This window comes from Micromys minutus, assembly GCF_963924665.1.
Source record: "Micromys minutus genome assembly, chromosome: 5".
NCBI lineage: Eukaryota > Metazoa > Chordata > Mammalia > Rodentia > Muridae > Micromys > Micromys minutus.
In genome coordinates, this window is record NC_137974.1 from 50,038,003 (window position 1) to 50,052,164 (window position 14,162).

Consider the following 14,162-nt stretch of genomic DNA (forward strand, 5'->3'; position numbering starts at 1 on the left):
AAATACACAACTTTCAATGATTAATCTTTGGTGTTATTTTAGTGTGTAGATTTTATTATGTTGTACAAATCTTAATTTTTAATTCCATGTAAAATTTAAGAATAATATAAGTTTATTTTTAAAACATATTTGGTATGTGAATTGCTTTATAACTCCCAGAATAAAATTGATTAGCACTGTATATATTAATGTAGATTCTATTGGTATCCACTCGATTCTGGAAAAATAAAAGTTTCTAAAACCATTTGTCTAGTCAAAGACTAAGTCCAATACTGGTGAAGAGCTTCCAGGTGAAAATTAAAGATAAGGTCTGTCTATCAAATCATGTTGGGATGTTCAAACCAGAACAGCCTTCTATCACTGAGACATGTGAGCCTATATTTGACACCCTGATTAGAGTGCATGAATGAAAGTACAGGGAAGTGTGTCTAAAACCTGTTGTCTGATCAAATAGTAATTCCAGTAGCAGTGTAGAGCTTCCAGGTAAAAATGAAAGCATTCTATCTAGTGAACAATGTTGGGCAGGTCAAATCAGACCTGATACAAGTGAGCCTGCATATTTTCCTCCCCTTTTAGAATATGAGTCCCAATGAAGGGAAATTAGAATAGTTGGTGAATGTTTTCCCAAATATAAACCATAAAAGCATTCATGCCAAAGCAGAGACTAGTACTTTGAATAACCTCCAGTTTTAGACTAATGTCAGCCAATGATCCTGTTATTGTTTACTTCACTTTTTAAATAAACTCATTTTTAGAAAGTTCTCTTTTTTGGTTTTATACAGAGCAATTCTGAATGATGGTGCAGGAGTGGTCAGAAATTTGCAGAGTAAATACCACTCTTTTTAAGATTGGATCAGATCTTTCTACTTGAAGTTGTTTCTATTAATGTTTCTTCTTTCCTTATTTTTTCTCTCTGATACCCACTCCCTTATTTTTTCAGGTATTTATTGAAAATTATGTCAAGTGCAGACTGCTTTCTGTTTTTGAAGTGGAACTTCAATTGAGGCATTCATGTTTATTTGTTTATTGTTCAGCACATCATCTATTCACACACACAGTGTGTGTGTGTGTGTGTGTGTGTGTGTGTGAGAGAGAGAGAGAGAGAGAGAGAGAGAGAGAGAGAGAGAGAGGGAGAGGGAGAGAGAGAGAGAGAGAGAGAGAGAGAGAGAGAGAGAGAGAGAGAGAGAGGAGAGAGGAACCTTTTACAAAAATAAAGGGAAATTGAGTAAATGCTTTTAAAAACTGTTTTAAAAATGAATCTCCAAAAAATAATGGTCAAGACAATGCTTGCCTGTCAGTATATTAGTATTACAGAGGATCAAACTGAAACTTGACAAGCCTATCCTTGTTTATAAAATACCACAGTACAAATCTGTTGTTACTTTAGAATATGTTGCAAAATATGCTGTTTTTATGAAAGATTCTTAACTTCATTTCCATGAATGCCTGATCAGTATTCAATAATGATATTTTTTTAACCTATTCTTAAAGTTCTGATCCTTTGCAAAATATGAGTACACAACCCTAGGCCTATTCACTGTGACAGGAAAAAATGCTGATACATGAGATAATACATGTCACCTCCACTCTTGTTTTCTTTGAAGGCACTAGTGCAATCAATCTTCATTGTGTTGTTGCTGGCTTCCAGGAGAGTTGTCTTCTTGCACCTCTTAGTTTCATACACTGAAAGCAACGAAAAAAAAAAAAGAGTTTTGCCTCACATATGAATAACAACAATAACGATGATGATGATGATCTTGCTTGAGAATTCTGTACTTGAGAATATAATTTTATATATATTTTCACAACCTGAAGAAGTTGAAATCTATTAAAGGTTGATTTAACCAGTTGTCATTAAACCTTTGACATGCCTCCTGGTAAGGCCCATGTGCGGAAGATTTTCTCATCAGTTTTCTGGTTATTGAAAGGTGCTTGATTGTCTTGTTTGACAGGAGAGTAGGAGATTTAGAGGGCTACATTAACATTAACATATGCAAGAAAATGAGTAACAATTAATATTTGATATTTTTCTCCTGGACATCTGCCAAAATTTCCTATGCTGCACAGTTTTGACACAAGTAGGGATATGTAAAGATCCTAAAAGTATCATTGGTATCAAGACCTATGGCTTTTGCTTTCTTTTTGAGGCCTGTCACATCATCAATTTATTATCTATAACTGAATCCACAGACTAATGTTATTACATCTAAGATTCCAGCAACTAGGTGGTGAAGTGAGTTGTAAGAGGTAAACCACTGTTGGTTTGCCTTTGAATAGAACCTCATGATACATGATCTCTCTGCCTTATACTAAACTTTTGGTAGAGATATTATATGTTGTCTCACTGGACATAGCACATAGAAACAAACACAAGTGGAAAAACTTAACCCAAAGCTCTATCGGGCCAAGTAAACCTTCCATACTTGAAAATGATAAGGTCACGTATTCTGACATAGGAATGAAATTTAATTAAGTTACTTGTGATTCTTTCTTATGAACAGAGATTGCTATACACATGAAATGTCCATATATTAAGCATAAAATTCTGAGAAACAACAGTTTTTATACTTCATAGTCCTTGAGTGTTCCACCTTCCACTTTCCTTTATGGAACTTTAACAAGTCAACTTTAAGTTTCTTACCTATACCCAATGAAGGATTTTCATCCTTTTTTGGTATAGCTGAGTTTTCATTCAAGATGTGAAGTTCCACTTGGTGAAGTAATTTGGTAGCCCCCTTTGCAACATCCTCTTTGGATTCACATTCACTCAGTACTCCCTTTCAAACACACATTTGCAAAGTGATAGGTTATTATCAAAACTTAAGAAGGAATGTGAGTAAGTTTTGTTAGCTGGTTCCAGAAGCCAACAATGTTAGTCACTATGCTATAGGGTGAGTGATGCATTTTGACACCTAGTGAAAATCATTGACTGACAGCTGAAGATGCCTTATATCCTGCATCAACCCTAAAGTTTCTCAGTTTTCATGGACATAATACTGTAGTTAATTCTCATGGCAACAAATCATGCCACTCACATATTTCCAGCTTTACACAGGAGGTCAAAATAAACTGGGGAAAAGAAATACTCTATCACAATAATCATAGTGAGTTGGTGTACTGCTTAAGCAAAAAATGACCCAACAGAACAGACTAGATGATTCCCAATCAAAGACATTGCTCCACTCACCAAAGTACATGAATTTGATCCTATGTTCTTGCTCTTGTTCACTGGAAAAAGTCATATTTATATCAGATATGGGAAAAACACATCTGCTTTATATTTATTTTCTAATCACCTCCAAGTTTAATCATTTTCTGATTGCTTTACAGCTCATCCATGTTATTATTTTTATTTTTGATGCTTCTTGCTTGGATTGTTTGTTATTTTTTAAGAGAGAAAATAACATAAAATTGTATGGGTAAGGAGAGAAAGGGACCTAAGAGAAGTTGGGAGAGAGAAAAAGTGTTAATTTAATCTCAAAATAAATTCTCAACAATGTGTTTTCCAAATAAATTTCTAAAACTAAGTGTAAAAACATTGTAAAATGTTGAATATGTACTCTAAACCTGAACTTTTAGGGTATTTCTTTTTTATAATACATATGTATATGATCTTGTTCATATTTCCTGATACTTTTTCTTATAACATTTTTTGTGTCTATCTTTCATTAAACCCCTTTTACTTCCCAAGGCCTCTTACTCTCTTGATATTTGTGTATGTGTTTTATGTCATGCTTTTACTGTATTAAGATTTTAGAAGAAAAATGGTATTGCTGATGTTAAGCTACCTCCTCTGAACTAAAATATTCTCTGTTAGACAAGGTCCATTGAAACTTAGTAAGTAAACACACTCAAAAGTCTCAAGATGCTTATTAAACTTACAAGATGTCCATGCGTCCTTTCCTTGGTTATACAAGCAGTGACCATTGCTGTAGGGAAAAGCTCCTGTAGTTAGATTTACTCAGCTGCCTAAAAAATGTTAAAGGAGATCTATGTCTGCAGGGAGTTGAAATCCATGCTGTGTGTGCTTTTTGATATATTTGCCTTGAAGAATCTATGATGTTTTTAGTAATCTCTCAAAGATGCTCTTGTAAGTAACTCCAGTAAACTCACTGTCTCAATTAGTTAGAAATGAGTAGAATTGTTTATTTAATCAATAGTGTTGTATCTGTAGTTGGTAGATAACTTGTTTACATGATACAGTAAATGTCAAATGGCACTAACTGAATCAGAAATGACTTGAAAAAGAAGAATTGGGTGGCTCCTGTGATAAATTTTTGTGGCACACAATAGTGGCTGGTATTTCTGAGGGTGGATTTCTGCAAAGTCAATCCCAACATGGCTACCTTTCCTCATATAATATATATGATATGCCTTCTTGCTTTACTTGTGGTATCATTCTCTTTATGATAGAAGGTAGACTACCACCAATGCACAAACTATATCAGAGTGGAGTTTCCATAGCTAGAATCACAGTGTGGTCATATTCTATTTTGTATATCTTAGCAGTAGCCACTGGTAATCGGAGTCATTCAATCCAGTGTAGAAATGCCAACCAATCTGCTGATGGAATACAAAATACATTACAATACCTGAAATTAGCACATATAAGAAAAGACCATAAGCAGTCTGAGTCATCACTTTTGTAGACTTTGCTATGTGCAGTGAGATATGTGACTGAGTTCAGATTTCTTCCCAGAAAGAGCATGGCCAGATAGGTATGAAATAACACTGAGAAAGAGCTTGCAAGTGGCCCTCTCTTAGATATAAGACCTTGAAACTCAGGAAAAAATAAGGTAGTGCCTGGAAGATAGCTAAAATGAGAGCAGACTGCATTAGCTCTGATTTCCAATAGAAAAAAACAAAAGAGAAATCAAAAATTCATAGGCAGTCAACACTTTATAAAGAGCTATGTATGAGAAACTAGAAACAATGATAATCAGAGATCATTCTGCATCTGACATGAATTAAGTAAACATTTTAAACAAACACATTTTAAAACTTCTTTCTATGATCTTGCTAATTAGGCTGTAGGACAAACAAATGGAAAGATCAGTCTGAATGTTATAAAAACTAGACATTTTTAGTATAATTTAATGTCTTCCTTGAAGCAAAACACACACAATCTAAACATACTAAAAAGTTTCTGATGAGCTAAAGAAGGTTTAGAGGATGTGAGTGATCAGCTGTGACTTATAAATTGGGTTCTAATATGTTAAAGTTACTAATAGTAGAAGAAAAAGGCAAAGCAATCAAACTGAAGTATGAGGTTACTGGGGATCAAGAAAGAGTTCCTAGTGAAGAAATTACCAGAAATCCAACTGTTGAACTAATGAGCTTCTAGATGCCTTAAGAAGCCAAGTGGCAGTTCAGGAAAAGAAAGGTTAAGTTTGAAGTTTGAAATTTAAAGCAGAGATCTTTCCCCATGTGCTTTTTATATGATTTACAGGTAGTGAAAAAAATGTTTAGTCTGCCTGGGGTCATTTTACAAGTCAGGTGTACCTAGTGTACTGTTAAGAACCATAGTTTCAGTTGAGAGCATTTTGAACTTAGAACCCATTGACAGTACAAAGCATGGCTGGCTCAATGGAGCTGAGCATCACAAGTCTGATGAATGAAAATGCACTGCAGTGCAGCAGATCAATGATGGTCACCAGGGACACATAAAAATGTCTGCGGGCAATGGGTGAGAAGAAAGACTAATCTTTCCTCGCATGGTGCCACACCATTGCACTTTTGATTAAATAACTTATAGAATGGATGAAATCACTCACATTGAGATTGGCCTTAAGAGTGGTCCTGTTTGCATAAACAACTAGAATTTAATTGGAATGAAATTTGGTAGGAATTTGGTAGGAATGAAATTTGGTAGTCCCGTGTACAACATAAAAATGTTTCAATATGTAACACTGCCTCTTGAGTATCTTACAAATTTGTAAAATATCCCCCCATAAAAAGACTTATTGTGAGTAGAAAATAACATTGATTGAGAGTTTTTGTGCCAGAGATGAGAATATTTCCTATAAATTATTTTCTATAGAAGCAGCTAATCCTCTGAAATTATAAAGCCTATTCCCAATACTCTGGGTTAGATGGAAGAATGTGGTGACAAAACCATATTGCTAATGGCACCAAAAGTGTTGGCTAAAGGACATGTAGAAATCAAGTTGTGCCGGCCTATAATCCCCTGCCTTGTAGATTTGAAAATGGTGAGATGTAAAGTATAGTCTGTGGCAGTGGAATTGTCATCAAATTTTTTTCTTTATTATAAATCCTGCATGCCATATTACTCCATGACATGGCTATTATGTGTATGAGTGACTACTGAAAATTAAGGTCCACTTTACAAGGTGGAGCTGACAACTAGTGTTGCATCCCAATGACTGAAGTCAAAGGCCCCATGGAGTCCAATGACATTATACTGTTAATTTACTGAATAAGCTTGTCAAATTGCTTCCAAATTGTTACTAATTGAGGAAAACTTCTTTACTGAAAGTAGAAATATAATGCAAAGACTCATAATTTTGTTATATCCACAGAATAAGTGCTTCTTGGTGTGGCAGTCATCTGATGCTCACATATAGAGGGACAGAGATGATATAAATATTATCCAACCATAGGCTTAGAGAGCTTTGAGGAAGAGCTGACAGGAAGCCTTTATGAAAATAAACCAAGCCATGTTGTAGCACACTCAATGCAGGAATTGTGGTGGAGAAGATTCATAAATTTCCTGGATATCTATCATACTGTCCATAAAAGAAAGACATTAAAAATAAGACAAACATTAAACTATCCTGTCAGCAGCTGTGTGGGTGAGTAAGCAGCAGGTCTTGCCTCAATACAATGTACAGTGAAACTATACCTTTAATAATGATCTTGACTGAAACAAGGAACTCAGATTCAGATAGCTCAGCTAACCCAAATCTAGACCTCTATATATAGAAATTGTGCAAAAAGTAGGTTTATTTCTTGCTTTATTCTACTGAATTCTTAGATAACTTATTTGGCAATTTGTACACAGCATAGTAAATAATGCTTTTATTTTTATTTATATGTGACACATTTTAATATACTCAGGCAAAAATTTAATTCTTGAAATAAAGATAACCAACCCTAAAATGGGGTAGTAGATATAAATTTCCAACCTCAACCAAGAAGGTATCAGGAATTGATATGTGCCAGAAAAAGAAAGATAATCTTCCTATTGGAGTGACAATGAATACATCAACTATTCTCTAGTATAGGAACCTTGTATATGGATGATTGACCAACACAATAGAACTACAAAATTCCATGTGTGAGAAGGTTTGTTTCAGCTTTGTTGTAATACTATTTGCCTTGTTGGAGTTTGATCTATTTTATGAGTTTTGCAGAAAGAGAGAGTGGGGAAAAGAAATTGAAGTTCAGTAGGTAGAATATAGATGACCTGGGAGCAGTGTGTAGAAGACATATATCAAAATTTATTGCATGAAAAATAAGTTTCTTATTTTAATTGCATGTCCAAACCAATTTGTAAGTGGAAGCACTAAATCTTAATACAGCATCCTTAAAAGTATGACATTTTACATGACTTGAGCAACAAAATGTATTCTGGATCTTGAAAGACTGATCTGTCATTGCTGTAGGATGAAGTCACATGTAACACAAGTCTTGAAAGTATTAGCATAAACAGATGGAGTTTACTTTAAAGACAGATTGGCATAGGAATTAAATTTGGCATTGGTGCAATATAAAAATTCTGCAAACTTCTATAAAACACCAGAGCTCTTCTTTTAAAGATCAAGGGAAAAGGCTTGCATTGGAGATAGTTTTAAAAGATTTATGTTTAGAAGTAAATATCTCATCTCAATAATTAAATGTGACCGAATTACAAAAGGATCAGGAACAAATGGATGGGGTATGAAAATGCAAAATAATTCTAGTATTCTGGATAATAATGGCATAGCTGTCACAAGCTCTACCAACCCACCTCCTTCTGTTTAGTTAAAAAAATCATGAGTAGACTTACCATAACAATCAGGATGATCAATATTAATAATGCCAGCTACCCAGTTGAACAAAGGATATTTTGTTACACAGCTGCATATATAAGTCCCAATTTTATTTCTACAGTATGACACGTCCTTGCACACCAATTCTTCCAGCAGACACTCATTGATATCTGCAAACCAAGAAAAATTTTATGTTTTTATTTTCATAGATCAGTGCCTCTTTCTCTTGACTATACAGTCTCCACTGCCAGATTTCATTTGTAAATTTACCAGTAAATATTTTTTTGTCCTGTTAGGCTAAACTAATATGATAAAGATCACATTTTCCTTTAATTAATATATAAACTTCACTCCACTCTCCCTAAGTAATGGTCTTTCTTATGTTTCCAAGCACCTTAGTATGTCTCCAGAGCAACTTAAAGAAGGAATGGTTAATTGTGACTTGTAATGTATGATAACATTCCACCAGGAATGGAAGAGTTTCTCATTCTCCATATTCTCACCAGCATCTTGTGCCAGCTGATTTTTGATCATAGCCATTCTGAGGTGGAGTGGAGTCTCATGGATGTTTTGATTTGCATTTCCCTGGTGACTGTGGAGGTTGACCATTTCTTTATGTGCTTCTTGGCCATTTGATATTCTTCAGTTGAGAATTCTTTGTTTTGCTCTCTACTCCATTTTTATTAGGGGCAATAAAATTTTATCATTCTATTTGTTTTCCATTTCATCTGCTGTACATATTAGATATTAGCTCTCTATCGAATGTAGGATTGGTAAAGACTTTTTCCCAATCTATTGGTTGCTGGTTTGTTCTACTGACAGCATCCATTATCTTATAGAAATTTTGCAACAATATCAATCAACCAGAACCCCCGAGTTTCCAGGGACCAAACCACCAATGAAAGAGTACACATGGGGGACCCTTGGCTACAGCTGCATATGTAGCAGAGAATAGCATTGTCTAGCATTAATAGGAGGATAAGCCTTTAGTCCTGTGAAGGCTCTTTTTCCCAGTGTAGGGGAATACCCAGATGTTGAGATGAGAGCAGGTGGGTGGGAGGGAGAGCATCTCCACAAAAATAGGGGGAGAGGGAATGGGAGAGGAAAAGAGGAAAGGGGATAACATTTGAAATATAAATGCATAAACTATCCAATTAAAAAAGAGAAAAATGTTTTTTAAATGAAAAACAAACAAACAAAAACAGATGTCCATCAACATCCAAGATGCCTACAGAATGTCAAATAGATTATACCAGAAAAGAAAACTCTCCCATCCCATAATAATTAGAACACAAAATGTACAGAATAAAGAATATTAAAACAATAAGAGAAAAGTCAAGTAACATATAATGCAGCTCTATCAGAATTACACCAGACTTCACAACAGAGACTATGAAAGCTAGAAGATCCTCGAAAGGCATCCTACAGACTCCAAGAGAACACAAATGCTAGCCCAGGTTACTATATCCAGCAAAATTCTTAAATATCATAAATGGAGAAACCAAGATATTCCAGGACAAAACCAAATTTACACAATATGTGACAACAAATCTATCCCTACAAAGGATAATAAATGGAAAATCCAATACAAGGAGGGAAACTATACATTAGCAAAAGCAAAAAAATGATCATGCAAATAAAACTAAAAAGAAGAAAGACACACAAGCATAATTCTACCACTAACAACAAAAATAACAGGCAGCAACAATCAATATTCCTTAATATCTGTTAACATCAATGAACTCAATTACCCAAAAAGAGACATAGACTATTAGACTGGATAAATTTTTGCTGTATACAGGCAACTTATCTCAGAGACAAAGACACTACTTCAGAGTAAAAGGCTGGAGAAAAAGAAAAAAAAAAAAAAACAAAAAACTTTCAAGCAAATGGCCCCAGGAAACAAGCTGGAGTAGTCATTTTAATATCAAATAAAGTAGATTTTCAATGAAAAGTTATCAAAAAAGATAAGGAAGAATAGTTTTTACTCATCACAGGAAATATTTATCAAGATAAAATTTCAATACTGAACATTTATGCTACAAATACAAGAGCACCTACATTCATTAAAAAAACCCTACTAAAGCTCAAAGCATATATTGTACTACACACAATAATAGTGGGAGACTTCAACACCCAGCTCTTATCAATGGACAGATTATGGAAGCAGAAACTGAGCAGAGACACAGCAAAAATAGCACAGGTTATGAACCAATTGGAATTAAAAGACATCTACAGAACATTTTACCCTAAAACACAGAATATACCTACTTCTTAGCACCTCATGGCAACTTTTTCAAATTTGACTAATGGTTGGTCACAAATTAAACCTCGATGAATAGAAAGATTGGAATACTTCAATGCATCCTGTCAGATCATCATAGACTAAAATTTATAACAAAAAGACCACATACACATGGAAGCTGAACAATGTGATACTCAAAAATAACATGGTCAAGGAAGAAATAAAAGAGATTAATGAATTTTAGAGCGCAGAACAGGGGGCGGCCCACCTGCCCCCCCCCCACCAGCAGTTCCTAAAGGTTTAGAGACTGGTGAGTAGGAGATCTAGGCAGCCAGGGAGCAGAGAGATCTCTGCGGAGTGCGCACGGAAAGCACCCCCCCCGCCCTGCATGATCCAGGGACCAGGAACACAAATTTGGAACTTCTGTTTCCACCTGGCGGCGACTTCAGGGCGCAGAACAGGGTGCGGTCCATCTGCCACTGGATCAGCAGCTCCTAAAGGTTTAAAGACTGGAGAGTAGGAGATCTGGGCAGCCAGGGAGCAGAGAGATGTCTGCGAAGTGCGCACAGAAAGAGCATCCCCTGCCCTGCCTGATTCAGGGACCAGGAACACAACTTTGGAACTTCTGTTTCCACCTGGCAGTAACTTCAGGGCGCAGAACAGGGCTCGTCCCATCTGCCACCTGGACCAGTGGAGATCCAGAAACACAGACCAGATACAAGGGAAAGGCAAGAACATATCACTGACAACAAGATGGCAAGAGGAAAGCGAAAGTATATCCCAAGGAAACCAAGACAACCGGGCAATACTAGAACCCACCTCTCCCATAACAGCAAACATTGGAATGCCAAACACTCCAGAAAAAAAAAGACACAGACCTGAAATCATACCTCAAGATGCTGATAGAAATACTTAAACAAGAACGGGAGGAAAAGCAAAAAGAATCAGAAGCTTTTAAAGAGGAAACAAGAAAAACACTCAAAGAACTCAAAGAACTAGAGGAAAACAGAACCGAAGAGATGAAAGAATGGAAGAGGGAATTTAAAATGGAAATTGACACAATAAAGAAAACACTAAAAGAGATAACCCTAGAGTCAGAACACCAAAAAAAGAAATCAGGAGTCACAGAAGCAAGAATTTCCAATAGACTACAAGAGATGGAAGAGAGAATCTTGGGGGTAGAAGACAACATTGTAAACATAGACAAAACAGCCAGAGAAGATGCAAAAAACAAAAATCTCCTAACCCAAAATGTCCAGGAAATCCAGGACACAATGAGAAGACCAAACCTAAGGATAATAGGAATAGAAGAAGGAGAAGAGTAACAACTAAGAGGCACAGTAAATATCTTCAACAAAATCGTAGAAGAAAACTTCCCTACCCTAAAGAATGAGATGACCACCAGCATAAAAGAAGCCTTCAGAACTCCATATAGGTTGGACCAGAAAAGAAATACCTCCTAACACATAATAGTCAAAACACCAAGAGCCCAAAGCAAAGAAAGAATACTAAAAGCAATAAGGGGAAAAGGTCAGGTAACATATAAAGGCAGACCAATCAGAATCACACCCGATTTCTCAACAGAGACTAAGAAAATTAAAAGAGCCTGGACAGACATCATGCACACCCTAAGAGAGCACAAGTGCCAGCCCAAGCTGCTATACACAGCAAAACTCTCAATCACCATAGATGGAGAGATGAAGATACTTCAAGACAAATCTAAATTTACACAATATCTGACCACAAACACAGCACTACAACAAATTAAAGGTGGAAAACCCAATACAAAGAGGGGAACTACATCCTAGTAAAAACAAGAAAACTCCTAAACAAGAAAACCAAAAGAAGAAAAAGACACAGATACAACTCAACCTACAAAAGCAATAAGAGCAGAAAACAGAAACTGCTATTCCTTGATATCTATTAACATAAATGGACTCAACTACCCAATAAAGAGACATAGGCTATCAGACTGGATACATAAACAAAATACAGCATATTCTTGCATACAGGAAACTCATCTCAGAGGCAAAGACAGAGAGTATCACAGAGTAAAAGGGTGGGAAAAAAAACTTCTAAGCAAGCAGTCCCAAGAAGCAAGCTGGACTGGCTATTCTACTATCGAATAAAGTAAATTTCCAACCAAAAGTAATCAAAAAAGACAAGGAAGGACACTTTTTACTTTTACTGGGGAAATCTGTCAGGAGGAACTCTCAATACTTAACATATATGCTCCAAATAAAAAAGCACCCACATTCATAAAAGAAACCCTACTAAAGCTCAAAAAATACATTTTACCCCACATAATAATAGTGGTAGACTTTAATACCCCACTCTCACCAATGGACAGATCATGGAAACAGAAACTGAACAAGGACACTGCAAAACTAGCAGAGACTTTGAACCAACTAGAATTAATAGATATCTAAGGAACATATCATCCTAAAGTAAAAGAATACACCTTCTTCTCATCACCTCATTGCACCTTCTCGAAAATTGACCACATAATTGGACACAAAACAAGGCTCAATCGATATAAGAAGATTGAAATACTCCCATGCATCCTCTCAGACCACCATAGTCTACAGCTGGTCTTTAACAACAACAAAGACAACAAAAAGCCCACATACACATGGAAACTAAACAACGCTCTGTTAAACGATAGCAGGGTCAAAGAAGAAATAAAGAAAGAAATTAAAGATTTTCTAGAATTCAATGAAAAAGAAAACACAATATATCCAAACCAATGGGATGCAATGAAAGAAGTACTGAGAGGAAAACTCATAGCCCTAAGTGCTTCCCAAAAAACCGGAGAGAGCTTACATCAACAACTTGACATCACAGCTAAAAGCCCTAGAACAAATGGAAGCAGATATACCGAAGAAGAGTATACAGCATGAAATAATCAAAATTAGGGCAGAAATAGACCAAATAGAAACAAAAAGAACCATTGAAACAATCAACAAAACCAAGAGTTGGTTCTTTGAGAAAATCAACAAGATTGATAAACCCCTAGCCACACTAACTAGAGGGCAAAGAGAGAGTATACAAATAAACAAAATCAGATAGGAAAGTGGAGACATAACAACTGAAACTAAGGAAATTCAAGAAATCATCAGATCCTACTACAAAAACTTATACTCCACAAAATTGGAAAATCTGGAATAAATGGATGAATTCCTAGACAGATATAAAATCCTAAAGTTAAACCAGGACCAAGTAAACCATCTAAATATTCCCATAATACCTAAGGAAATAGAAGAAGTCATCAAAAGCCTCCCAACCAAAAAAAGCGTAGGTCCACACAGATTCAATGCGGAATTTTATCAGACATTTATTGTGGATATAACACCAATACTCTCCAAACTATTCCACAAGATAGAATCAGATGGAATACTACCTATCTTGTTTTTTGAGGCTACAATAACCCTCATTCCTAAACCACACAAAGACCCTACAAGGAAAGAGAACTTCAGACCAATCTCACTTATGAACATCGATGCAAAAATACTCAACAAAATCCTTGCAAACCGAATCCAAGAACACATCAAAGTGATCATTCATCATGACCAGGTAGCCTTCATCTCTGGGATTCAGGGATGGTTTACTATAAGGAAGTCCATCAATGTAATCCACCATATAAACAAACTCAAAGAACAAAATCACATGATCATCTCACTAGATGCTGAGAAAACATTTGACAAAATCCAACACCCCTTCATGTTAAAAGTCCTGGAAAGAACAGGAATCCAAGGTCCATACCTAAACATAATAAAAGGAATATACAGCAAACCAACAGCCCACATCAAACTTAATGGTTGGAAACTTGAAGCAATCCCACTAAAATCAGGGACTCGACAAGGCTGCCCACTCTCCCCCTACCTATTCAACCTAGTACTGGAAGTCCTGGCTGGAGCAATTAGACA

At 35.8% G+C, this 14,162-nt stretch overlaps 1 protein-coding gene across 1 annotated transcript in view; it reads right to left on the reverse strand.

Annotated features, from left to right (window-relative positions):
• The window catches only part of ADGRE3 (adhesion G protein-coupled receptor E3), a gene marked incomplete at both ends in the record, with an annotated part of 62,428 nt that overhangs the window by 40,876 nt on the left and 7,390 nt on the right, over positions 1 to 14,162 (reverse strand). Inside the window, 4 exons of the mRNA XM_080917432.1 lie at positions 1,582 to 1,683; positions 2,642 to 2,777; positions 3,188 to 3,228; positions 8,009 to 8,161. Coding sequence (XP_080773558.1) covers positions 1,582 to 1,683; positions 2,642 to 2,777; positions 3,188 to 3,228; positions 8,009 to 8,161 — 432 coding nt within the window. The remainder of the gene's footprint in view (positions 1 to 1,581; positions 1,684 to 2,641; positions 2,778 to 3,187; positions 3,229 to 8,008; positions 8,162 to 14,162) is intronic.